At 36.4% G+C, this 26,770-nt stretch overlaps 1 protein-coding gene across 1 annotated transcript in view; it reads left to right on the top strand.

Annotated features, from left to right (window-relative positions):
- The window catches only part of LOC129254181 (thymidine kinase 2, mitochondrial-like), a 29,346-nt gene extending 3,706 nt beyond the window's left edge, over positions 1 to 25,640 (top strand). The window contains exons 2-7 of the mRNA XM_064094892.1: positions 3,022 to 3,232; positions 5,062 to 5,193; positions 9,606 to 9,769; positions 11,231 to 11,319; positions 14,862 to 15,022; positions 16,281 to 25,640. Of these exons, the coding sequence (XP_063950962.1) occupies positions 3,026 to 3,232; positions 5,062 to 5,193; positions 9,606 to 9,769; positions 11,231 to 11,319; positions 14,862 to 15,022; positions 16,281 to 16,388 (861 nt within the window). The 5' untranslated portion in view covers positions 3,022 to 3,025 and the 3' untranslated portion in view covers positions 16,389 to 25,640. The remainder of the gene's footprint in view (positions 1 to 3,021; positions 3,233 to 5,061; positions 5,194 to 9,605; positions 9,770 to 11,230; positions 11,320 to 14,861; positions 15,023 to 16,280) is intronic.
- The last annotated feature ends 1,130 nt before the right edge of the window (positions 25,641 to 26,770 follow it).

Raw genomic sequence — 26,770 nt, 5'->3', positions numbered from 1 at the left:
TTCGGGCCACCAAAACCATCAAATAATTTTTTTTGGTGGCCCGATATTAAAGTTTGGTGGCCCGAAAAATATAAAGAAACACATTAAAAATTACTAAAACAAACTTCTGAAATATTTAATTCTGCTACCACTAAGTTACTTTCACTTTATCATCTTGTATGTAAACCTTGTTTGCTGTTATTTTACTTTGCTAATTGGCTTGTGGTAAAATATAAATTGTTTCTATCGTTGTAGAAATGAAGTGATTGAAAGAGAATAAATGAATTTTATTGTTCGCAGGTTGTGTGGACTTTTTTTATAAAATCTCCGTAAAGACACACACTCATAATGGTAAAGTAAATAAATAGTGCATAGCAAACTCAGATAGATGTACAAAACAATGGTTTTTCATTTCTTCCTCTTTGAATCCTAAAACCTAGATTATATGCAGGCCCCAAATCCAGTTTATTTCTGCTTTCTCTTTTGCAGCATATTATAGCAGGAGAAAATCACAGAAAAATATGCTGCAAAATTAGAACAATGCATAAAAGGGGGAAACAAATGAAAATAATTTTCAAAAAGTATATTACAAAAAGAAAACAAAAATAATAAAAGAAATACCGTAAGTGAAATAAAACAAAAGAAAGAAAATGAAGAAAGAAAAAACAAAGAACAGGGAAAAAAAGAAAAGAAAAAATTTAGAGAGAAAAAAAGAAAAGAAAGTGAAAGAAAAATGAATAAAACAAAATTAATATAAACATGGGGAAAAGGGGAAAATTAAGAAGCCATTACGAATATTTTTAAGAGCTGTGGCAACAGTCTATTCTGACTGGAATATAATTAAAAGCCAAGCAAATAATAATTTTCACTTACCTTCTGGGAATGGCACATTTCTATTTTTATATCCTTTAGTTTGTGTTATTTTATTTCCAGTAGAAACATATTTTTTAATCAGGCATATTCAATGGGAAGGGGTATAAATGGTTTAACCACTGTAAAAAAATGAAAGAAAAAAAAAAAGAAAACGGCAAAAGTTATATCTGGAAAAAAAGTGTGAGAAAAGTCCTTCCCTACATTTGCCAAAATGTTGGAAAAATTCACATTTCATATCAATTAAATGCCTTCCCAAAGTATTTACTTTCTGAAGAGTGGTTTAAGAAGTCATTTATAAACAAGAAAGAAAGAAACTGTCTGTTTATTTTTGGCTAGAAAAGACACAGCTTCGAAAGAAACCAAGTATCAACATACATACAAATGCACACGTGGGACTGTGATGTACTTGCCTATGTGTTTTTATGTGTATTAATTCATTTGGAAATCGGTCTTTTGTAGTCAAAAGAGAGGTCATAATTCCTCTTCTTAATGCTTGCAAATAATCAGGGTACACCAAATTTTCGTAATATAGACTGTAGAATGTCATTTCATTGGTGTAAAATGTGACTTTGACTCAGATTTTCAAAGTTCTGTGGAAGATTTCTTAGCAGCAACATTCTTTATCGCAGCTCCCGGAGTCTGAATAGGCTGAGTTAGATCTAGAGCACAGCTGTATGCAGTGGCTTCATGCAAAGCTCACGCCAGCCGGCCGGCGCGGCTGGCTGGATAATAGCTACTGTATGCTATAGCTGTAGGCCTAATATGCAAACTTTGTGTGTGAGTATTTGTGTGTAGATCAACAAAAAGGGCGCATGACGAACTGGGTTGCAATTTGAACTGTAGAAAGTTGATAAATGCGTGCAAAATCAGGAGAAAATTGCGCTACTTTGAAAATTATTGGTTGCCCGATTCGGGCCACCAAAACTTAACATTTTATCAATAATGGTTGCCCGAGGTGAATTTCTGGTGGCCCCGGGCCACCGGGCCACCGCTAATGTCGAGCCTTGCCTTACATATTAGACTAAAAAACACTGTTTCACAGGAGTTTTTATCCATTTTCTGATTTTTTTTGTCCTGCTACAGTCCTCCACAGACGGAAGTCTCCCATATCATAGGACTCGTAGTGCCAGTGTGTCGCACGACACTTAGTTACAGAGTCTTTTGAGAAAAGGGTTAGCTGCCACATCCTCTTCGATTATTCCTTAACTTCCCCTTTTGGCATTCCATATAGATCTATGTACCCCCCATTAGAATTGAAAAAAAACTACAAAGAAGGTTTCAAAATTATATATATCCCTGAAACAGAACATATATGATGGGAGAGCGGAAATACATACCAAAATATGGCTTTATTCCGTCAAATTTTCGAGCAGGATCAAGTGTGTGTAATTGTCTATAGACATCAGTTTATTTGTCAGTAAAGGGTCTTAAAGCCTAGACTAGTCAAAGTATTGGCTCATAATCGCAAGAAAGCCTCTTTCAGTATCAGTGCTTCTTGCTGGCATAGTGCGAAGAATCTTGACTGCAGTTACATGTACAACGAGATGAGTTCGAGTCCCAACCAGGGTAAGAAACACTAAAAAATCAATAGAGAAACAGGAAGTGAAAGAACCAGAAGTCTCGACAATCTTTTGTTATTTTAGGTGGGGGAGGTACATATGGAAGTCTTTCCACCTTTTGACAGAAAACAAAGCATGTGCATAAAAATTAACATTTGAAGAAAACAATGTGATTTAAGATTTAAAAAAATTGAATTCCAAAGAACCAATGTCGGGTTCTAATGATCGATTATCGTCATCATTCTTTTGCAGCTTGAGCATATAAATGCCAACCAATCACGTTCGTGTTACCATTTTCAGTTTATGATGAACCCGTTGAAACCCGATATTGGCTCTTTGGAATTCAATTTTTGGATTTTAAATCGCATATTTTAAGAAACTGGTAAGCTGATTGTTTTCTTCAAGTGTTAATTTTATCCACATGCCTTTTTTTTCTCCATCAAAAGGGGGAGTTAAGGGGTAATCTAAGAGGTAGCAGTACCGCACCCTTTTCTCCATAGACACTGTAGTTAAGCATTGTGCGAAATACCGGCACTACAATTCCGTGCAGGACTATTTATGCAATCTTTAAATCATTAAAGCAAGTTAATTATATTTGACATCATTTCAGGTCTATGTCCCGTACAATGGGTGGTCAAGTTGCATTGACACTCGGACGACTGATTGTCTCCATCCAACCCTGTTGGTCTTTTGTCAAGTCTTGTACGAGCCGTTCACCAACCTTGGTTCGGTGTATCGACACGAGGCAGAGAACGATGTCTTTTTCAAGTTTATTTAACCTCGATCAACATTCCATGCCGAAGGAAAAGAAAAATATGACGGTACGGGAATTAGAGATTACACATTTTGATAATGTTTTCTTATGAACTAAATTCTATAAATTCTTGTATTGGGTAAAGTTTATCCAGGCTGCTAATGTTTCATATTTTGGTTTGTGATTATAATCAATTATCAGAGTAAGGCTAGTTATAATCCACCATTAGTTTCTGTCAAAACAATGTTCATATGCAACATTTTACTCACCTATGGCTATTATACAGTATGTCCCAGAAAAAAAGGAAACCGGTATTCCCATGTCTTTTTAATGCAAAGGCAAATTAATTATGATATTTCATTTACATAATCATATAATTCAATTATTCTTCTTTATTTTGATACCTAATATGAGAAGAACACTTCACAATCTAATGATAAAGACGAGTTTGAAATCTTAATGTCAAAACCAGGTTGCGCAGAAAAATTTGACAAGATTGGTTCGTGATACGACGGCCGTGCTTAATTGATGATTAGTTGCTCATAGCATTTCTTTTGTATTCTTTGTCAAGCTTCTCTCACTGATCCCTGAAATGAGTGGATTCAGATTCACGCGTAAATTTCTGCGCAAATCGTTTCTGATATGCCTCAATATTTATTGTTTGTAATCTGCCATGCATGATTGATTTGCTAAGCTGTTGGTCTCAAATGAGAGATGAGGTTTCACTCTTGCCATGAGTATCAAATTTATAGTAAAAACATAATTATAATTGTGAAATCTTTCTCTGAAAACGGGTTTCCTTTTTTGTGGGATGCACTGTATATATTAAAGGTGCAATGAATAGGGGAAAGGTCGTTTAGGATTGACACGTTTACCTTTTCCCCATGGACCCTGGTGAGTTGGATCAAAGATACGCGCAATGAAACACTGGGGAAGAGCACCCTACAGCGTTGAGTAAGTAACAAACTTGTTTTACCTTTGCTTATTGCGATATGGTTGTGTACACAGCATATGAGAGAAAGGGTGGAGGAATAGACAATTTTTACATTAAATTTTTTTTATTCATTTTTTTTTTCCTAAGTTAAGGATGAATATATTTCAAAGGTTTCTGGGTAATAAAAGGTGGAATTATTCCCATGTGCTGCCCTTAAGCCCTCTCCAAAATCCTTCTCTCATTTTCCCTATATGTTTCATACACAGCCGCGTGCCGATGTGCGATGGTTTACTTACTCGACGCTTGTGGGTGCCCTTCCCCATGAGAATTAATTGAGCGTTTCAAAAAATCGCCAAAGTGTCCAATCTTCCCCTTGTATTTATCTTTGGTTGGATATGATACAGTTAATTACGGATGATTTGGGCCGGTTTTATCACCTATTCTAAATGCCTTAGAAATTTAAATGAAGTTTACCTTAAGTAGTAAATAAAAGTTGCTCTCATAAACTTCACCTCACCTCATTATTTGCTTGTCAAACAGAATGAATCTGGTAATGTGTGTTCTACTGTACAGTTTCAAATACAAAGTATTGCAAAATATTCCTGAAGGCTGATCTTCTAAACAAATATTTCAATGGCAAAATCAACCACTGAATTCAGGATTACTATTCATTTTTATGTTTCTTTATCAGGGACTTCATTACAAAAAAAAAACAATATAAAGTAGTTTGTTCAAATTTTATCTATAGAGTTTGACTTCAATGGTGGAGGTGGATTTTGAGCAAAGATATCTCCCATTTCAATCTTCTTACATTTTTTAGATCTGAACTTTACCATTAGAGATTAAGAAATTTTAAATCCTGATTTTTTTTACGCTGCCAATAATTACAGGGATCATTATACTAAAGTCAACTCTTTTTTCCCTGGTCAGAATCTCATGTCCACTTTCTATACTCCATTCAGATATGTATTGAAGGTAATATCGGGAGCGGGAAGACATTGCTCCTTGATAACTTCTCATCGCAGACTGGTGACGTCCAGGTCATTCCTGAACCCGTTGATGCGTGGAGAAATGCCAAAGGTCACAATATGCTGGTGAGTAATATGGGATAGAACCTACAACCTTGTGGAGGAAGGGGAAAGGGTATTTCATTTAAAGGACAAGTCCACCCCAACAAAAACTTGATTTGAATAAAAAGAGAAAAATTCAACGAGCATAACACTGAAAATTTCATCAAAATCGGATGTAAAATAAGAAAGTTATGACATTTTAAAGTTTCGCTTCATTTCACAAAACAGTTATATGTGCATCCCGGTCGGTATGCAAATGAGGGAACCGATGACATCACTCACTCACTATTTCTTTTGTATTTTATTATATGAAATATGAAATATTTTGATTTTCTCGTCATTGTCATGTGAAATGAAGTTTCATTCCTCCCTGAACACGTAGAATTCCATTATTTTAACATTTTGTGGTTCAGGCAATGAGGTCCTAATCGTCAAATTCGTAAAAATTGAAATATTGTATTATTCAAACAATAAAAAACAAAAGAAATAGTGAGTGAGTGACATCATCGACTCTCTAATTTGGATGTCACTGGCTCGTTCATATAACTATTTTGTTAAAAATAAGCGAAACTTTGAAATGTCATAACTTTCTTATTTTACATCCGATTTTGATGAAATTTTTATCATTGTGCTTATCTGATTTTTCTCTATTGATTCAAATCAACATTTTTCTGAGGTGGACTTGACCTTTAACCTTACAAATCGTACTTCAAAGAAATTGAGTAGAATTTTATGTCACTGCCAGGTTGGCTTGTGTTTCTGCTTAGTGCTTATTGATTAGTATACATATAGTGCATGCTAAGGAGTTCATCATCATCATCTGTACGGGAGGGTAGGAAGTATGCATAATTAAAAGTCTAACAAGTACAGTGCGGGCGTGGATGTCAGACAATTTCAAAATGTTTGCTTGACCAAAAAGAATCTAATCCGTGTTTAAATGAGTTGATGCTTGAGGACATTACTAGTGTTGCAGGCAAACTATTCCAAGATTGGATCACTCTTTTACTGAAAAAATTGCTGCTGGCTTTCAACCGACAGTGAGTAGTAAACAGTTTGAAGGGATGACCTCTTGTTCCCTGGTACTGGGACCTCATGAAGAGGGATTCTGGATCGACTCTATCTATACCATGCAATATTTTAAATAATTGTATCATGTCCCCTCGTTCTCTGCGGTAATGTAAGGAGTACAGATTCAGTTTAACAAGTCTTTCACTATAAGATAAGGAGCTAAATCCTGGAAATAGTCTTGTTGCTCTTTATTGAACAGATTTATGATCGTCAACAACAACACGCTGTAAACGTTCAGAAAGAAAGGCCTTGACCCATGTTAAAAGCGGATCACGTATTCCAAATGATTTGAACTTTTCTTATAAGTCTGGTGTGTGGAACAGAGTCAAAGGCTATTCTGAAGTCCAAGTATATCACATCAACAGGATCACCACAATCAATACTTTTGTTCCAATCTTCAAGCTGGCAAAGCAACTGTGTTGTACATGAATGGCCAGGTACAAATCCATGTTGAGCTTCACAAAACAGCTGCTGACGACTCATGTGCTTGACAATGGCGTCTCTCAGAATGGATTCCATAACTTTCACCACCACAGACGTGAGACTTATGGGCCAGTAGTTACTGGCATCCTTCCAGCTACCTTTCTTGAAGATAGCAGTAATATTTGCTTCCTTCCACTCTGAAGGAAGGACACCTTCTATTAGTGACATGTTGAAAATCATGGCAAGTGGCTCACTGATCTGGTCTACCATTTCCTTTAATACATGTGGATGCAATTTGTCCGGGCCAGCTGATTTACTATTCTTTAACAATGATAGCTTCTTTTTCACAGTAGCAGGTGTAAAAGTTACAGTGTCAAGCAAAATATCATGTGAATACTCAAAGGGGGCTGGTATATACATGAAGTATCTTCAACGGTAAAAACACTACTAAATCGTGGATTTAGTTCATCAGCTTTCTCCTGACTAACAGTAGCTGTTGATCCATCACTTTTAGATGGGTTGCCTATTTTGCTTCTACTCTTCGTCTTGCTGTGAACATATCTTCAGAAAGATTTGGGATTTGATTTGACTTCCGATGCAAGCTGAAGTTCAAAGTTATTGCACAGATCCCGAGTCATATCTCGCAGAGAGTTTCGTGCACGAGCATAAACATCATAATCAACAGAACTCCTAGAATCTAAGTATCTTTTCCACAATCTCTGCTTCTTCTTGGAGAGAGTCAAAGCCTCATGAGTGATAAAAATGTTTCTCTTTTTACATTTACCCTTCCCTCGTTTGGGAATATTAGCTTCCATACATTGATGAAGTTTGGTAGAAAATCTGTCCCATGACTCATTACAATTTAGATTGGCAAGAAAATAATTCCAATTGACATCACATAATGATTTCCTCATTTCAATATAGTTGCCCTTGTTGAAATCATAAACAGAGTCCTTTCTCTCAATTTTTGTTCATATCCTAGCGTAGTGTTAATCAGCAGGCAGCAGTGATCACTCTTCCCCAAGGGATGTAGGTATTCAATGTCATGGATAAAATCCTGATCAGCAGAGAGTACAAGATCAAGAACATTAGCTTGTTGCCCTTCCCTGAACCTAGTAGGTTTGGTTATGTGTTGGAAAAGGAAACCATCTTGCACTGTACATAGAAATTGATGCGCTGGTTGACCTTCACCACAACGTGGATGCCAATTAATCCAGTCAATATCTGGGTTAAATCTCCAACCACAAGTACATGTTGCTCTGATCTTAGATCCATAATATCACAAAGTATATATAATAATATACATGTACCATAATATGAGTGACCATAGATTTCAAATTTCTCACATGTGTTTATATTTCAACGAGGCTGCAGGCCGAGTTGAAATATAAACGCACAAGAGAAATTTTAAATTTATGTATACAAATGATATTGTATATTGAACGACAATTATCATGCACTATGTGTTATATAAGATGGGAACACTTCTGACTTTATATTGTATCAAAATAACTCTGATCTTACCTGAACTACAAATGTACCATTGCATGGCTTTAGGAGGTGACGTCACAATACGATTCAATTCATTGCGCTCAGTAAAAAAGGAAGATGTATACGCGTGTGGCCTGCTGGCTATAGCTGCGCACTGCAGCTGCCCTAGATATCATGCGCTCTTGTGGGATTTTCTTTTTGCTTTCAATATTTTTTGCTCCTTTTTCATAGATCAATGCAGGGAAAAACTCGATTTTTTTTCATATTTTCGCTAAATTCCGAGGTGTTGTACAACACAAATAGTGAATATTTATTAATTTATTTATCGAAATGAAAAAATATTGCAGAATCGTTTTCTTCAAGGATTGATAAATCACCCTACAAGGTTTTGTACACAAGCTGCTGTGCAGAAATTGCTAGTATATGCCACGATCGTGGCCATATACCGGATTACGTAATTGCTGAAAGAGGGCAAGTGACCAATCAGAAGCCTTCTCTCATACAACCCATCATATATAGGATAATATTGCATAGTTCGGGGGTAGCACTAGGATTTTTTTTTTTATTTGGGAGGGGAGGACCTAAATATTTGTTTGTTGTTGTGAAACGAATAATGGGTGATTTAGAGTTACAATGACTCGGAACTCTATTTTTTTTCTCTTTCAATAATATAATCATCTTACCTAACCAATATAATCTATTATTTGAAATTCCAATGTCAGAATAGTTTTGTTGAACTTGCAATTCCATGCACCTCTAGAGACTGTCATCAAAACATAAATGAGATTTCATTGCTGTTATACTTTATCTCCTTTATCGACTGGGGTTGTTGTATAAGGACTCATCCAGATAGCAGTTTTGCATTCCAGTCTTACGTTCAGCTGACGATGTTAGCCTCACAAAATAATCTTACGTTTTAATTTGTGAAGGGCTTATTGTATAAGGACCCATCCAGATGGAGTTTTGCATTCCAGTCTTACGTTCAGCTGACAATGTTAACCTCACAAAATAATCTTATGTTTTAATTTGTGAAGGGCTTATTGTATAAAGACCCATCCAGATGGAGTTTTGCCTTCCAGTCTTACGTTCAGCTGACGATGTTAGCCTCACAAAATAATCTTACCTTTTAATTTGTGAAGGGCTTATTGTATAAGGACCCATCCAGATGGAGTTTTGCATTCCAGTCTTACGTTCAGCTGACAATGTTAACCTCGCAAAATAATCTTAAGTTTTAATTTGTGAAGGGCTTATTGTATAAAGACCCATCCAGATGGAGTTTTGCATTCCAGTCTTACGTTCAGCTGACGATGTTAGCCTCACAAAATAATCTTACGTTTTAATTTGTGAAGGGCTTATTGTATAAGGACCCATCCAGATGGAGTTTTGCATTCCAGTCTTACGTTCAGCTGACAATGTTAACCTCACAAAATAATCTTACGTTTTAATTTGTGAAGGGCTTATTGTATAAAGACCCATCCAGATGGAGTTTTGCATTCCAGTCTTACGTTCAGCTGACAATGTTAGCCTCACACCAGGTACCTCACATACACCCTATCAAGATGATGGAGAGGTCTATCTTCAGTGCCAAATACTGCTTTGTGGAAAACCTCTACCGAAGGTAAATATCTTTAGATTGATTGATGTAATTTTGTTGGATAGCAAAGGGTAATTTGATAAAATAATTAACCTTTTGTTAAGCCCAACCCCCGTTTTTTCCTCATTCTTCACTTTATTTTTATTTATTTATTTAGTTTTATTTCAACAGGGTAGCCCCATCAGTAATTTAAATTCTGTTTTACATGGGGGCCCTGCATAAGAAAAGAACACATAAAATTACAAACATATATATATATATATATATATATATATATATATATATATATATATATATGAATAAACAAAAGATAGTAATAGTGAAATAAACAGTCACTTCACTTCAAGAAACCTTCATAATTTCAGAGCATTATCACTTCAGGGAAGTCCTATATATATATATGTATATATATATATATATATAGGAGGTCAGATGTTCATACTTTAATAAAATGCCCTAAAGCCAACCCAAACTTGTTATGTAAATGTAAAAGTGATACAGTTAATAGACATTTCTTTATTAAGAATACATATTTTAATATTTTGTTAAAATTGAGGCAAGGCATCTTTGAAATTAAAGTTCTTGGTGGCAGAGTTGTTAATACTGCTTCTTCGAGAACCTCATTTTTTTTTTTCATTTTTCAATTATTGATGTGATTTATAATATAACATTGGTACTTTACATGGTAAGTCCACAAAAAAATCTAACTTTTTGTATGTCCCACCGCTATTTTTTTCATTTTCATGTCATGATTTGTTTAAGCAATCATAATTAGTCTAAAACATTCACTATGAACTAGAAAATAGGGATAAATCACCTCTCATAGGGGTTTGGACGTAGATACTTTGTGGAACTTCCCTAAAGCCAACCTCAAGTTGCTATGTAAATGTAATACAATTAGATTGAATTCATGAAGGATTCATATTTCAATATTTTGTTTGAAATGATTTAAGACAGATAATCAAAAACATTCTTTTAATAGTGGTAGTGGTAATTAAAGGTAAATGCTAGTTTTGGTAACGATATCAAAATGAGTTCGTACAGAATCCAATGAAATGACCACCAAAGTGTCTGTTTGTATAAATAAAACGCATGTGCCAAAGGATTCTGGAAGAAATTGTGTAATTGCTGAGAAATCAGCAAATAAGCACAGGATTCGGGTAGAGCGTCGGGCCCGACGCTCAAAGCAATAATTATACACTGTCCCACGTGCGCTTATCTGTGTTGGGGAAGTTCAGTCTGAACATTTTTCAGCGTAGATTTCAAGATTTCACAAAGTTCAGTTTATGCAACTGTACCAGATCTAGATCCTCGATGATATACTGACAATTAAGCCAGGTTTTACAGACTTTTCCATGAAATCAGTGTTTACTGCAACTACTGGAATTTCTCTTTAATCAAGGGAATCAAATATTTCATTATTATGTATAATTATATCATTTGTATTGTTTATGTATAATCAACGTTTCCTTATTTTTCAATCAGTGGTGTGATGTCGGATGCGGAGTATACCGTTCTTACAGAGTGGTTCAACTGGATAATTTCAACATCATATTGCAATATCGATCGGATAGGTAAGTTATCAAATTTATTTTATATTGGAAAGGCTTTATATATAAAATATCCACCTGGGGCGGTATTCTGAAAATCGTGTTAACTTTTGTGTTATCTCTCTGATTTAACATGCCCCTAACATACCCCCAAATCGTTATTCTGAAAACTGTGTTATCTGCGTGTTATCTCATTTCGTGTAATCTTCAGCTCCTCCCACTCTACATCTATTTAATCCAATCAAATGCGCTGTTAAAGAAAAGATCGCGCAAAATTTTCAGGGGAAAAATTATTGTGCGCGAGGTGACACGAAGCCTGCTGCATTGTGACATCATTTTGTAAGCGCATTACAGCTAAATAAAAGTTAGAGCTAGTATAGAGGAGGGGTGATTGTGGCAATTAAGAATGGACTATTTCAGACAGTACAAAGTTATAATAGGAGACTGAGACCCCCGATCGATTGTGGCAGGGGGAGATTACCCCATGAAAATATGGGGGAAAACATATCTATTTACCCCCAAATAATTTTGAAAACTTTAAAAATAGATATGCAATGCAAAATTTAAAAAGCATGCACTTGATGATACATTAAACTAGACATAGAGATATTATCAAATTGGTGCGTAGAGCGATCAGACAAAAAAAAATATTTGTTTCTCACTTTTGCCCCCCCCCCCCTCCGAAACACATAGAATGATGCCCCATGGCGGGAGAAATTTTTAATTGCCGTACTGGTTTTTTTTAGACTTTTTCAATTTTATTTCTCTCCTTTTTGTCCTTAATTTTTAACAATATGGCAAAAAAAACACATATGAGCATATATAATTTTTTTTTTAATAATCCAAATTAAAGATGCATTTGAAGGGTACTCTCGCAGTTAGTTCCAGACAAAGAAATTGATGTTTAATCATTGTTAGTGGAAAGAAAGGTAGAGAGAAAATAAAGTTGGAATAAAGAAAATTACTGGTAGTTCTGCCAGACGTTAGCTATATGCCGGTCTATGTTGTTATCGACATTTCCGTCTGCTAGAAAAAGTGCAGCCATCGTCTTCCCCAACTTAACCTCTCCTTAGGGCAGTGTTAAAAGTTCGTGTTATCTTTGAACAAAATTTTTGCTAACACCATTTTCAGAATACCAAATTTTGTATTATCTTCCTCCCTAACACCGTGTATGGGGGTTGCACACTGCGTATTTCATGACCATGCGCGGTGTTACCCCTTGACCCACGTGTTTTTCATGCTAACACGATTTTCAGAATACCAATCTTGTTAGCTAACACCGTTTTCAGAATACCGCCCCTGAGGGTTAACCGGCAGTGGGACATAAAAAAAACACAAATTATTGGTAAAATACTTTCAAGGAAATATGAAAAAGTAGATGACCATTTCATGAATGTGAAATGTGACATTTCAGCAACTTTGGGGAAGGTTTTTTTTTCAAAATGACCAAATGGTTGTCACAATAGGAAAAGAAACGTTCATTTGAACAGTGCTTAACCCTCAATCTCCCGGGGTATTCTGATTCTTGTCATTCCCGGGGGGGGGGGGGGGCCATTATGGCCCCCCCTTAAGATCTCGGCCATGGATTGCGCGATCACAACGAAAATTTGCATGATGGTAGAGAATGACGTAATCTATGCAGTTGCATTGGTAAATTTCACTGAATTCATATATTTTTATTTTACATGAATTAATTATACTAATTTATTCATGAAATCATACTTTTTGCTCTGATTCACTAAATAAAGCTCCTAGAATGCTATTTTTTGGTGAAAATATTCTTTATAGCATTCCTAACAATTATGAATGAAAAAATTTCTGGTACCAAGACCGATTTCTTATGTATTTTATTGTTTTTTAAATTTCTTATGTATTTCCTTGTTTTTTTACTTTTTGTTTTTTATTGTTTTTTCAATGGAAATCGTTCCAGACTTAATTCTAATCATAAACAAGGCAAAATTAATTAAGTTTGATCATTAAAAGTAGAAATAATGATACATTTATGAATTTTGGCCAAATACACAATTTGCATTGGATTTGTACATGAAATCACGTTTATGAGCAATTTTGGGTCTGACATGCACTTACATAATGTTGCGTAATGTCGTAACCGCGTACCCGGGCGTCACAAATTTGGTCTCAAAATTTGCGCGAGACTTGAAAGTAAAAAGTCAGTGAGCGGCGAGGTCAAAGAAATTTGCGCAGCAGATATATCGCAAAAATTGTCGAGGGGGGGGCCATAATGGCCCCCCCCCCCCCCCCCCGGGAGAATTAGGGTTAAACATTTTGACTCGGCTTTACTATAAATTTGATATGTCACAATCACATTTATGTTACTCGTTCCAGTCCTCATATAATTCCTAACCCAGAATGCAATCTAGATCATGTAGTCTTTCATTGAATACGCTTTGGAGGGTAAATTTATATACACTGTAAAATATCCATAACACAAATAGATTTAATAGAACACAATAATTGAAATATGTTCCAAGCTTAGATAACTATCATAATGAAATCCAGATATTTTCTAAGAAATCAGACTATATTTAAGTTTATATTATCACACTATACTTTTCTAGAATGTTTAAGTTTCTAAAATGTTTAAATTTCAAGACTAATTCGTCAGCACTGGAGCCTATATAATACAAATAAATCAGGCTTTGAGAAAGTATAGTAAGAATTATTTATCCAAGGTTAGACTGGCAATTACTATTTTTCCCTGTTCGCCCCGAGGGAAAAATAGTTACATTGCTAGTCCAACCGAGGATTAATAATTACCACTATGCTTTCGAAAGAGACGCCTGATATATTTGTTTTATATCCATCTTTAACTTGTGGACCTAGTCCTTGCTGATGTTTAACCAATCTAGTAATCTAGACCAAATCTAACATTACCGGACCTCTAGGCTTGTCGAGCTAATGCTAAGCAGTTCCTAGGTAGGCTGCACGCAGCTTCTACCCGAGGTCCGCTGCGCTGCGTTGGCCGTTGCTGCAGTTGCACTCAGAATGTAAATAAATATGCGCAGGCTATTATAGATTCAATGCTCTAAAAAAAAATAGTATCAGATCTTGACTCACCTTGTTAGGTTTATTTGTTCCAAATTTAAAGATCCTGTATGAATGGCCGTCGGAATTATATTTTCTGCATTTTAATCTAGACCCAATTCCACAGTGATTTTTCAAATTGTCGGTAAGTAATTTGAGCAAGAGCTTGTATTACGATCGATTGCGGATAATCTGGGTCAAGTCAGGGAGCATGCGCAGTTCAACATTTAGGGAACATATCGAGCATGAGCATGCTCAGTTCTCCCCATGAAAGTATATCGAAAAATATACGGAGCTCAAAGAAAACTATACGGAGCTACTTGCAGCGATGTGCTTTCCCATTGAAATTATACTTTGTCACATGATCGCGAATTGACCAATCGTTTATCTAGAATACTCATGAATATTCATAAGAGGGATATAAATATTTATATACCCATTTAGAGGAAAGTTCCACTGACAGTAAGAAGAACTAAATCTGTACTTTTTGCTTGATTACCACCTTCCCCCATCACCTGCAGTGTACCTACGGACATCACCAGAGCACTGCTACGAACGGATTCAGATGAGACACAGGAAGGAGGAGACGGGAATCACGATAGATTACCTTACCAAGTTGCACGAGCTGTACGAAGATTGGCTCATCCTTGGCAACCATTTTCCTCTCCCTGCTTCTGTTGTGGTGAGGCCATTCTCTAATCAATTCAGTCTCCCTTCTTTTTCTCTCGTAAATCCATGAAAGTCAATACCCCTTTCACACTGAGCAGCCTTGACTGATTTTTAGTGTGAAAGGTTTCGTGTGTACAAACTTTGGTAGAGCTTATTAAAATGAACATTTCTGAAACTTTTCATTTAAACTGTCGTTATGCTCCTGTGTTAACTCCTGTGCATATCCAGAGCACCAAGATGAAACTCCTTGGCAATCAATTGATCCAACTTGATTATGCCATCACTTCAATGGCATCACTTCTTTTGTTTCTATTTTGGCATCCCAATAATAAAGATAGTAATAATATGCAACATTTATATAGTGCTGTAATACAATGTTTCTAAAACGCAGCATACTATTACCCCAGCTTTAGCACAGGAATGCTCCAAGTATTTTCTTATTTCATTGCAGAAAAAAAGATAGAAAAATTATCTTAGAGCTTTGGAGATTATTTGCCAGTATGAAAGTGGTATATTGCCCATAGTGAGAACTAAAGGGGGGGGGTATCTGATGTAAGTACATGTACCTGCCTTGCATTATATGGATTACAATTTATTCACAGGGACACAAGCCCGGGGGAGGGGGGGCACTCACATATATTGATGGTACGGGGTCGTGCCGCTTTGATGACCCCCTTTTCAGACCTAATTTTCAGTTCTCTAGATACTCTGAATGACAAAATTCAGAAGCTGCCCAGCCCCTCTCGCAAGACCCTCGTTACGAGAAATCTATGTTATCCAGCCCTACCAAAATTGTCAAGCGCAAGGACCGCATGCGAGAGATGCACGTACGGCTTTGCAACTCCCTACATATAACTAGTAGCCGCTCCATGCATGGCTAGCGTATTCACAGCGCTATGGTGCACCGTACCTACAGTGCCGCGATCCCGTTCCGTAGACCCTGTTTTTCACACACCACGGTATATACTTAGTTCCCAAGACCCGTACTTTACCCTTTTATTCAGTTCTCTAGACCCCCATTTCAAAGTTTCGTGCCCCCCAAGTAGAAGTGTTATATTATGCAAATGCACATGGATGAGGGCATTTATTTTACACACAATAGGCAAAAGCAAGGGTGTTTTGACTGTTGCGAAGGAGGTGCATGTGCGTTAATATACTATTGTTTGATTATAATGGTAGTAGTGAATAAGATTATTTTCACAAATATCTGTAAATGTGGCATTTCCAGAATAAATCACTAGTTGCCTGAATTTGTTCCCTATTCTTTACAGGTTATCGATGCTAACAACTCAATGGACCACATGCTGCAATATTACAAGGAGAACAAGGAACACATTCTGCGTACGGGGGATCAAGATATGTGTATTGTACAGAGATGATGAAACTGGCACTTTTCAGTCAAACTCACTCCAGAAGAATTTTCCCCAACAGGAAGCTCTGGCCAGGAATTAATACCCAGACTGTGAATGAATCAAGTAGGATTCACTTGGCAAAAAAATGTCAGGGTTTTTGGAGGACACCTAGTGGCATCCCTGCATGTCATTATTTCCAGGGAATCATGCTGTTATTTATAGAAGCTTAAAAGTACCACCCAGATGTTCATATAATCATCTCGTCATGTCTACATCTCTTAGGGAAAGGGATAAGATGACGAGATCTTCTTATAGAAGAGATGATCAGATGGCAAGATCTTGGATCTCGTCATGTCTACATCCTTGTGGGAGAGATGATCAGATGACAAGATCTTGGATCTCGTCACGTCTACATCTTTTCAAAGAGATGATCAGATGGCAAGTTCTTTGATCTTTTCATGTCTACTTCTGATCCAAGATTTTGCCATCTGATCTGATCTTGCCATCATGACGAGATCTGAGATCTCATCATCTTATCCTTTTCCCTAAGAGATGTAGACATGACGAGATGATTATATGAACATCTGGGTGGCACTTTCAAGCTTCCATAGTTATTCCCTTGAATAGAAGCATGTTTAGTAATTCACATTGTTTCTCGATCGACATATTGTGGCAAGAGTATGTAGCGTGGCATATAAAGTGGCGGTTCCCCCCTTTTTTTTGGGGGGGATAAAAATCCCAGGAAATTGAGTAGGATATGAAATAATCTCTCTCAATTGCAGTTTCATCTAAGTTGAACAATATGAAACTGTTTGGTTATCAGTTTCTCATGAGTTTCCTTCGTTGCTTCCGCCAATTTACCTCATTTTCCCTCATATTCAAAACAGAGGTTATTCAATTTTGCTACCTGAAACATATTTTTGTTTTGCAGGTTTATAACTGTTGTGACCATTTTGTTTTTGTTAAATAAGAGCAAAGTCATCATTTTATACTTCTGAACAGTAATGATTTTTAATGTTTTGTAAACACAAGCAGTATTCAAATATTAATGACTACTATTCAACCAAATGGGTAATTAGGGCCCTGTTACATGAAGCTCAGTGATCGATTGTAGGATGGTTTTATACTATTGATTGCATTGATTAATGTGTAAGATCAATCATAACAATCAGTCCCACGGTCAATCGCTGAGCTTCATGTTGGAGGGCCCAGTTTGGTTATAGGTGAATACAAAGAGGTATTGCAAATTTTCAATAGAACAACAATAATTGTGCAATGATATTCATTTATTGTTATTTATTACTTTTATAATAATATTTATGATAATGGTAATGATGATACAGAGAAAACAGTAATGTTGCAATGCAATGAATGAGTATGAAACTGTCTTCCAGCACAAAAAAATATGAATGGATCACATATGGATACCTAATTATCATGTATATGTTCAATGCATTTGAATGAGTTCCAAAACACTAACCTGAAAGCCTAGTTCCCCCACCCCACAAGTGCATTTGAATAAAAAGAGAGGAAAATGAAACGAGCAAAATGCTGAAATTTCATCAAAATTTGATATAATCAGGATCAACCACATGCCCACAAAGAAATGCCTCTATACTGATTCCTTCTTCGTCATGGAAACCTTCCAAAGTGACTTTAAAATAGATATGACATATTATACCGGTTGTATGCAAATGAGTAATTTTGTATGAAATATGAAATAATTCAATTTTTTGCATTATATTAGAAGAAATTGTTTTATTTCACATGTGGACTAGCCTTAAAAGTTTGATTTGATTTGATTTATTTTACATCTGTCACGTTTAATAGTTAACTTTGTTGAATTCACTGCGTAGGACTCATTTGTGATTTTGTATGCCGTCTCGCCGGGACATATTATGGCATCATGCTTGGTGTCCGTCCCCTGGAGGGGCCACTTCCATTGACGAGTGGATACCATGCACGACCATGGGGTCTCGAAAAGCACCCACATATTTTCCATATTCTGAAAAAATCCCTACCCTTAACAAGTATTGGAAACAAAACGATACTATTGGCAAGTATTCCCCGAATTGAACCCCTAAACAAGTACAGCGATATTTCAATTGTTATGTCACGGACGTTGGTCGTCGGTTTTACCCTTTGGTTTTACCTTTACCTACATCATTGGGTTTAGTACAGCCCCACCTCCCACACTCGTGCAAATCGTACTCTAAATATGTGTTTACTCTTGGGGCAAAATTACATCCTTTATAAAACAAAATAGTCTTAATTTTTTATACCCTCGCAAATTTGACCCTCAACACGTAGCCTTCCTAGCGAAAATAGATACCCTTTTTTCATTATTTTAGTGTTTTTGACACCCTTATTACGTTACGTAGGTAATGTGCCCTATCTTGAAAAAGACATCCTTTTACATGTTTTTTTTTGGTCGTGCATGGTATCCACTCTTCAATGTAAGTGCCCCCCCCCCCCGGATACCCTTCGCAAATTTGACCCTTAACATGTAGCTTTCCGAGCGAAATATATACCCTTTTTTACTATTTTAGTGCTTTTGACACCCTTATTACGTTACGTACGTAATGTGCCCTTTCTTGAAAAAGACATCCTTTTTACGTGTTTTTTGGTCGCGCATGGTATCCACTCGTCAATGCAAGTGGCCCCCCCACCCCTAGGTCCGTCCGTCTGTCCGTTAACTTTTCCTTGTAAACGTGATAACTTCAGTTTGACGTAACCTAGGCTCATATAATTTGGTGTGTATGATACTAGCACGGATCTTAGGAAGCCTATTGATTTTGAGGTCAAAAGGTCAAGGTCACAGTGACATATTTTCATCTTGCCCTTCTGCAGTCCTTCTAAATGCGATAACTTCAGTTTAACTTAACCTAGGCTCGCATAATTTGGTGTGTATGATACTAGCATAGATCCCAGGAGGCCTATTGATTTTTTAGGTCAAAAGGTCAAAAGGTCAAGGTCACAGTGACATGTTTTCATCTTACCCTTCTGCAGTCCTTGTAAACGCGATAACTTCAGTTTGACTGAACCTAGGCGCATATAATTTGGTGTGTATGATACTAGCATGGATCCCAGGAAGCCTATTGATTTTGAGGTCGAAAGGTCAAGGTCACAATGACATGTGTTCATCTTACCCTTCTGCAGTCCTTGTAAATGCGATAACTTCAGTCATGGGCGGAAATCCCAGGGGGGACAGGGGGGGACGTGTCCCCCCTACTCAAAATAGTAGGGGGGACACAATACCAAATGTTCCCCCTACTATTTTGGTCTTTTATGATGGTAAGAAATACATCATTCTAAATCGAAATAAAACATGTATTTTGGGACGAGATGACCTTACTTTGGCGACGATAACCTTTTTTTTTGCTTGTCAAATTTTCCCGCCCCTTGTCCCAATAGGCAGATCCATGGTGCCGAGGGGCCCGCCCCCTCCTCTTGGCGGAGCAAAAATATGAAAAAGGGAAAGAAAGAAAGAAACAAGGAGGGAAAAGAGAGGAGAAAAAGAAGAGGACGACGAGTGCATAAAATAAGATGAGGGGAAGACTTGGAAAATTAAAAGAATCTTTCATTCAATTCAATTCAATTCTTTTATTTCATTTCCATTCAAAACATGCCACTATATAAAATTTTCGCTCGCGCTCGCATTGCCTGTTAGGTGATTTACCCAATCTTGTTCAATATGGAGTTCGAATATCAAGTTTGGAAGTCAACATACAAAACATATTTCACCTCGGAAAACGAACTTTCATTATTTTGTGTAATTTACAAATTGGTTTTTAAAAAGTGCTCTGTAAAAATGTCAGTTTTATGGTCTGAACGTTAACATTTGCTGCTTGCGCTGCGCGCGCTCAAAATTTGATTTATCAGGTACCTATTATTTATGTGTATTCCATAAAGTTTTCAAAATATTTCCCTTTTCAGGTCTGATTGTCAAGACGTATCAGCTAGCGCGCTGCACGCTCGCAATTTGATTGGCGAGTTATATAAATGTTTCAATATAGATTATACAACAAACTACTTAAAATCCCCTTTTCATGACAGTTTATCAAAAAGATTTAGCACGCGATTTGCGCTCGCATTAATGGTTTAAAATATATTAACTGATGCATCCTATTCATAATCAAAAATATGAAATGTCCAGTTTTTATGCCATGATATCACCAGATTTCGCGCCCTCATTAGGCATTATTAAATATGATATTAATTTAATAATTAAATTGTCCCTTTTGTTTCATCTCGCGCTTAGCAAGAGGAATAGGAAGATAGTCATTATTTTCATTTGATGACATGTCGTAAGGATGTCCCGGTCCTATGTCAAAACTCAAAGTAATAATAATATCAGCTCTTTTTTAAGTGGGATCCATATCCACCTTACAATTTTTCTTCAAAGTGCTTGAAATATAAAGCTGAAATTTACTCTTTTTTCAGATCGGAATATCAAAGTTTCATGATTTTCATGATTAAAGTTGTATTTAGAATGCCTAGATTCTAGGGCATGTTTATTCAGATACTCAACTTGTTCTCTAATTTAAATCATTATCCAATTTTTCTGCTCGCGCTTTGTGCTCGCATTATTAATGTAGGAAGACCCCATATTACTCATCCTTTTGATGATATACAAAACATGAACAGAGTGGCCCATTTTTAGGTCTAAATCTCGAAGAAAAAAAAATCTGCTCGCGTTTCGCGCTCGCATCAATCGTTAAATTATATAGCTATCCTGTTCACGATTACAAACCCTGATTAAAATTTTCCATTCTTTCTTTAGAAAGTTCAAAAATTTTCAGCTCGCGCTTCGCGCTCGCATTTTTTGATTGTTGAAATATGTAACGCCTTCATGGCTAAGTGCAAGCAGTCCACAGGTACCAGTTCAAAACGTATATAAAATTTTTCTGCTCGCGCTTTGCGCTCGCATTATTAATACTCCTCCTTTTCAGGATTTACAAAACATGAATAGTGTCTCGTTCAGTAGGACTAAATCTCGAAATTTTCCGCTCCCGCTTCGCGCTCGCATTAATCGTTTACTTATATACCTATTCTGCTTGAGTTACAAAAAGTGCTTAGAATTTCCATTCTTTTGGTGAAAATGTAAAAAAAAATCGGCTCGCGCTTCCCGCTCGCATTATTTGATTGTTAAATTCTACTTAACAGGTATCTTTTCCATCAGTTCGTTCCTGCTCGCGTTTTGCGTTCGTAGTAATTATTAAGTTGCATACACATCTTTTTCAGGATAACAAACATTGCCCAGAATCAGTTCAAATTTCCAAAAAAAAAATACATAAAATTTCAAAAAAAAAAATAGCTCGCGCTTTGCGGTCGCATGATATTATACATTAATACATAAGAATAAAGCTAAGAAGTGACTAATGAGGACTACCCCTTCAAAGAAACAAACAAAAATCATCTTCGAGCTGCCGATCGGGGAAAATATGGCTGAAACAAATTTCCGCCCCCCCCCCCCCCCCTATTGGCGAAGGCTGGATCCGCCCTTGTGCCCCCCCTACCTTTTGGGAGAGATTTCCGCCCCTGACTTCAGTTTAACTTAACCTAGGCTCATATAATTTGGTGTGTATGATATTAGCATGGATCCCAGGAAGCCTATTGGTTTTGAGGTCAAAAGGTCAAGGTCACAGTGACATGTTTTCATCTTACCCTTCTGCAGTCCTTGTAAACGCGATAACTTCAGTTTGACTGAACCTAGGCTCATAAAATTTGGTGTGTATGATACAAGCATGAATCCCAGGAAGCCTATCGATTAAAAGGTCAAGGTCACACTGTCATGTTTTCATCTTACCCTTCTGCAGTCCTTGTAAAGGTGATAACTTCAGTTTTACGTAACCTAGGCTCATGGTGTGTATGATACGAGCGCATGGATCCCAGGAAGCCTATTGATTTTGAGGTCAAAAGGTCAAAGGTCAAGATTACAGTAACCTGTTTTCATCTTACCCTTCTGAAGTCTTTGTTAATACGATAACTTTAGTTGAACTTAACCTAGGCTCATATAATTTGGTGTGTATGATACTAGCATACATGTAGATATAGCAATTCTATTAATTTTAAGGTCAAAGGTGAAGTCGCCACCTTCCACTTTTCTTGCTTGACCAATAACTTTATTTTCCACGTTACAGACGGGCGTATTATGTGCTCGCCTTAGCGACACTTGTTTTTTATTACAATCACTGATCTTTCAAGTTGAATGTCCACTGAAGTAATTCATGGCGATATAAATGTCAATAATGTAAATCTCACCTTTACATTATATCTGGGTCACACTAGTCTTCAGGCATAGGCCTTTTCATTTTGTGTTTGCATAATGCATACAATGCGGAGTCTGAAGTAGTGAGACAAGATTCACTCACTACTGTGGCTAACACATACAGTTGTGCTCAAGTCACAAAATGCACTCCTTCGTGCCGAGTGTTAAAAGTAGACAACAACACAACAACGTTTTGGTGAATGTAATATTCTATCTGCTGACTTCAGAAGTATAAATAGCTAAAAAATAATGACAGAACTTCAGTTTCTGGGCCCCATCTTACAAAAAGCTACGATTGATCCAATCAATCGTAACTCTATGGAAATCCATCAGTGTCATAATTTCTTCTACAGAAAATTTGCAAAATGTCTTTTGTAAACAAAGAGCAGCGCAGTGAATTTTCAAGAAAACAATGAATGCACGAATATACATCATAGTTAGAAAATATTTTGAACAAACATGCATTTTAGACACAGAAATACATTAGTTGATATTAGATGTTGATGTTGTTGGCCGCCATAGTTGCGATTTATTGGATCAATCACAACTCTTTGTTAGATGGGGCCCTGGTGTGTTTTACTTTTGAGCATCAACTGTATGTGGTTACCCTTCACACTTTACTGCCTTAATCTGCAACATTGGATAAGCTTTAACATTGTGATGAATGGCCTTTCCTGGGGAGCGTTTCATGAAAGGACTTGTCAGACGTTTTATCCGACAAGTCCCATTTTATCCGACAGTTGCCATAGTAACAGTGCTTCTTAGCCAATCAACATCAAGGAAAGATGTCAGATCTGACAACTTGTCGGACAAAAATGTTGATGAAACACTCCCCAGGGCTCCTTTTCATTTTAATTTCCAGGGCTAGTAATTTTGAGCATTTTGGCAAGCCAATCGCCCTCAGCCCCTGTGTAATAGTTCTCCCTGTTTTTTATTTGGGTTTTAAGGCGATGTGAATATTTAAACCTCGATCTGATTGATTATTCATATTTTTGTGATCAGGAAATAATGCATGGATTTGTCAGCACTGCTTTTACATGCAATAGTTAGAAGATCGTGACAAGGTGCTCGATCATAACGGTAAATTGCCAATTCGTCCCGTGCCAACTGGTCCACTCACCACATGGTCTACCTTCATTTAGTCTAATGCCATTCTGTCCATCAAAATTTTGTCGAACAACTATTTGGTCCAATAACCATTCGTCTTATCACCATTTCGTCTAATAACCAATTGGTCTAATACCCATTTCTTTTCATTCATTTTGCACAATTAACACGTTCGATTAATTAAACCAAACGGTATATGGACTAAATGGCTATTGGACCAACTCATTTAAGACGGAATGGCATTAGACTAAATGAAAGTAGACTACTAGTATGTGGTGAGTAGACGAACTGATGATTGGCCCAATGGTAGTAGATGAGTTGGCAATGGGACGAATTGGCATTAGACGAATTGGAAATAAACCCTCATAACAGAGACACAAAGAGTTTGGAGCAACCTAGTAATATATCTCTATGGTCTTCATTCTGAATCTGGGCGTGGGATAATTTGTTACAGTGTCAAATTTGATTCTGTGCCCGCATACTAAGTCACCCTGTTCAAAGTCCCATCATCAAAAAAAAAAAATCGGAATTGGTGTGGCTGGTTCATAATAAATGGTCAAATTCCTATAGGCTTTGGCCACTCAATAGTTCACATCCCTATTCCCTGTCTTAGTTCAGCCGAGTTCACGCCGATGACCGAATCTGATAAGAAGTTATTTGCTCTATTTGTAATTGTAAACATGATAAAACAGCTCTTGTCCTCCACCTAAAAAATAACCCAGTTAAATTTCAAAATCTGTCTTGATTCTGTTAATTTCTTGAAGTAAATTTTTATTATATCTTCGGTAAAATTAAATAAATCATTCTTTCTGATAAGATCTGAATTTTGGATGAAATTCTGTGTAAAATACTTGTTGATTTTTTTTTTAAATATATTTATTCAATCAGCTTCTTAGGGTGAACTTTCTTTACATTTGAACCTGAAAATATTTTCATGAGATATGAGGCTCCATATAAGTCTCATTTAGACAAAGACAATCATTTTCTTGTTGATTCATTTCCCAGGTAAACTGTGTTAGCATTGTACTAGCGGCTTTGTACAAAATAATATTGTGTTTTTGTCCTTGTATGTTGTATTTATTTGTTTTTATATGTATGTTGTGGTATGTTGACTCTGTACTTTTAGTTTTCTAATTGTATTCATTTTACGTAATATGTTCTTTATCTTCATAATGGACCACAAGCATATGACTGTTCTGTATAACAAAAGTCTGTAATACAAATAATTGTTTGTTATTTTGTGTCATGAAAGATCTAAATGTATGACATGAGGTAGGATGTAGTAATCTACATCGATTGCATTTGTAATAAGAAAAATGTTATTGGTATTATTTCTATTATTTTTTTCATTTATTCATTTCTATATTTATCTATGGATATTATATGTATTTATATGTATTAATTGTTATTTTCATCATTATTTTTTTTTCATTTATTTTTAAAATATTTTATTTCAATATTTGAATTTCAATATTTATTTATTTATTATTTTATTTATTTATCTATTTATTTATTTCATTTATTTATTTATATCTATATTTATTTAGGGGTTATATGTCAAGAGAGTGAAGATAGTTGAATATTAAACAGTATTTTTATGAACAGTAATCATATTGATTAAATTCAACATGCATTGTATTATGTGCCTGATAGATATTTCTACCACCTAACCTGTATCATTTGTGACAAACGATTTTAAACTGCATCAGTGAATACGATCATTTCGATGATCGAATTTAAACTGTGCTTGATAAACGGATGCTTTTTTAATCATTGTTCCACCAGATCATTTTGCTGATGTAAGTACCTATTGTTTTTAGTCTACTGTTTCTTCATTGGGGGAATTGTTAATGTGTGCTTTATGAATTACCAGAAAATAAATTCATTCATTTTTCAAGAAATGCTATTGTTTAGAATGGTTCCGATTCATTTGCCGTGAAAGATGTGAAAATTTTGTTTATGATAAGCATCGGTTGAAAGCTTCCTATAAAGCATCTGATTCAACCAAGGAGATATAGTTAGAGGTGATATCTCCTTGATTCAACAGAATCGTTAAAGTTAATATGATAATACACAACCTTTTTAGGGTGCTTTATATGGGCATTTCTAGGGGGGGGGGGGGCTGGTCCATGAGGCCCATGGCCCTGGGAATTAAGCAACGGTGCTGGGGGTGCTGAATCGGGTAGGTGTGTTTAAAATTAGAAATTGAACCAAAATCACCTTCAGTTTTGTAGTGGAAACCTTTCCTTTCTTGTGCTTCTCAATTTCTTTCTTCCATCCAGCACCCCCTATTACAAAAATTGTTCCCAGGTCCCTGATGAGACCGATTACCCCCCCCCCCCACGTGCCCGAAAGTCACGAGATGGAGGGTCCACGAGGTTGATTTTTCGCATTGCATATTTTCTTTCACTCGGATGTTTGCGTTAGTGAAAAAGTTCACACTTATACCTCAGTCACATTTCCCCTATAAGGCGGCCGTACGGCGAGTCGAAAACAGCCGTTCTAACATTTTTGTACCAGGTACACAATTGGTCTGAATAAAAATGAATGAAACGGTTGTTTTGGACTCGCCGTACGGCCGCCGTAGGGGCAATGTGACCGAGGTATTACTGAAATATTAACTTATATTATAAGTTGCGGATATACCGACAGGCATTAATTTTATGAAGCTAAGGTAAATAGGGACAAATTTACGATTTATACTGTCATCTCACTTTACCCACCTTACACAAGTGTATTACTCCCTCCTCCACCTTTTTCTATCCCTCATCTTCTTCTTCCTCCTCTTCTACTTCTTCTCCCTCTTCTTTGTATTCTTTCTATATTCATGCACTGCTTGTGTTTTTCATTTTATTTCCTAGCTGTAACTTCTTTGTGATTAAGCCAGCCACTTACATGCCTGTGAATGACTATATGTGTGATAAATTGGGAAGTTTGTTTAATCCCATCTCATTTTCATTGGTCTTTCTTTTGCCATTTTGTGACTTTGGATTATCTGAGACCAATGGATGTGAGGGGCAAAATTAAGCCT

Source organism: Lytechinus pictus, chromosome 2 (assembly GCF_037042905.1).
Source record: "Lytechinus pictus isolate F3 Inbred chromosome 2, Lp3.0, whole genome shotgun sequence".
Classification (NCBI taxonomy): Eukaryota; Metazoa; Echinodermata; class Echinoidea; order Temnopleuroida; family Toxopneustidae; genus Lytechinus; species Lytechinus pictus.
The sequence above is the reverse complement of the archived record's forward strand: the minus strand, read 5'-3'. Positions and strand labels throughout refer to the sequence as shown.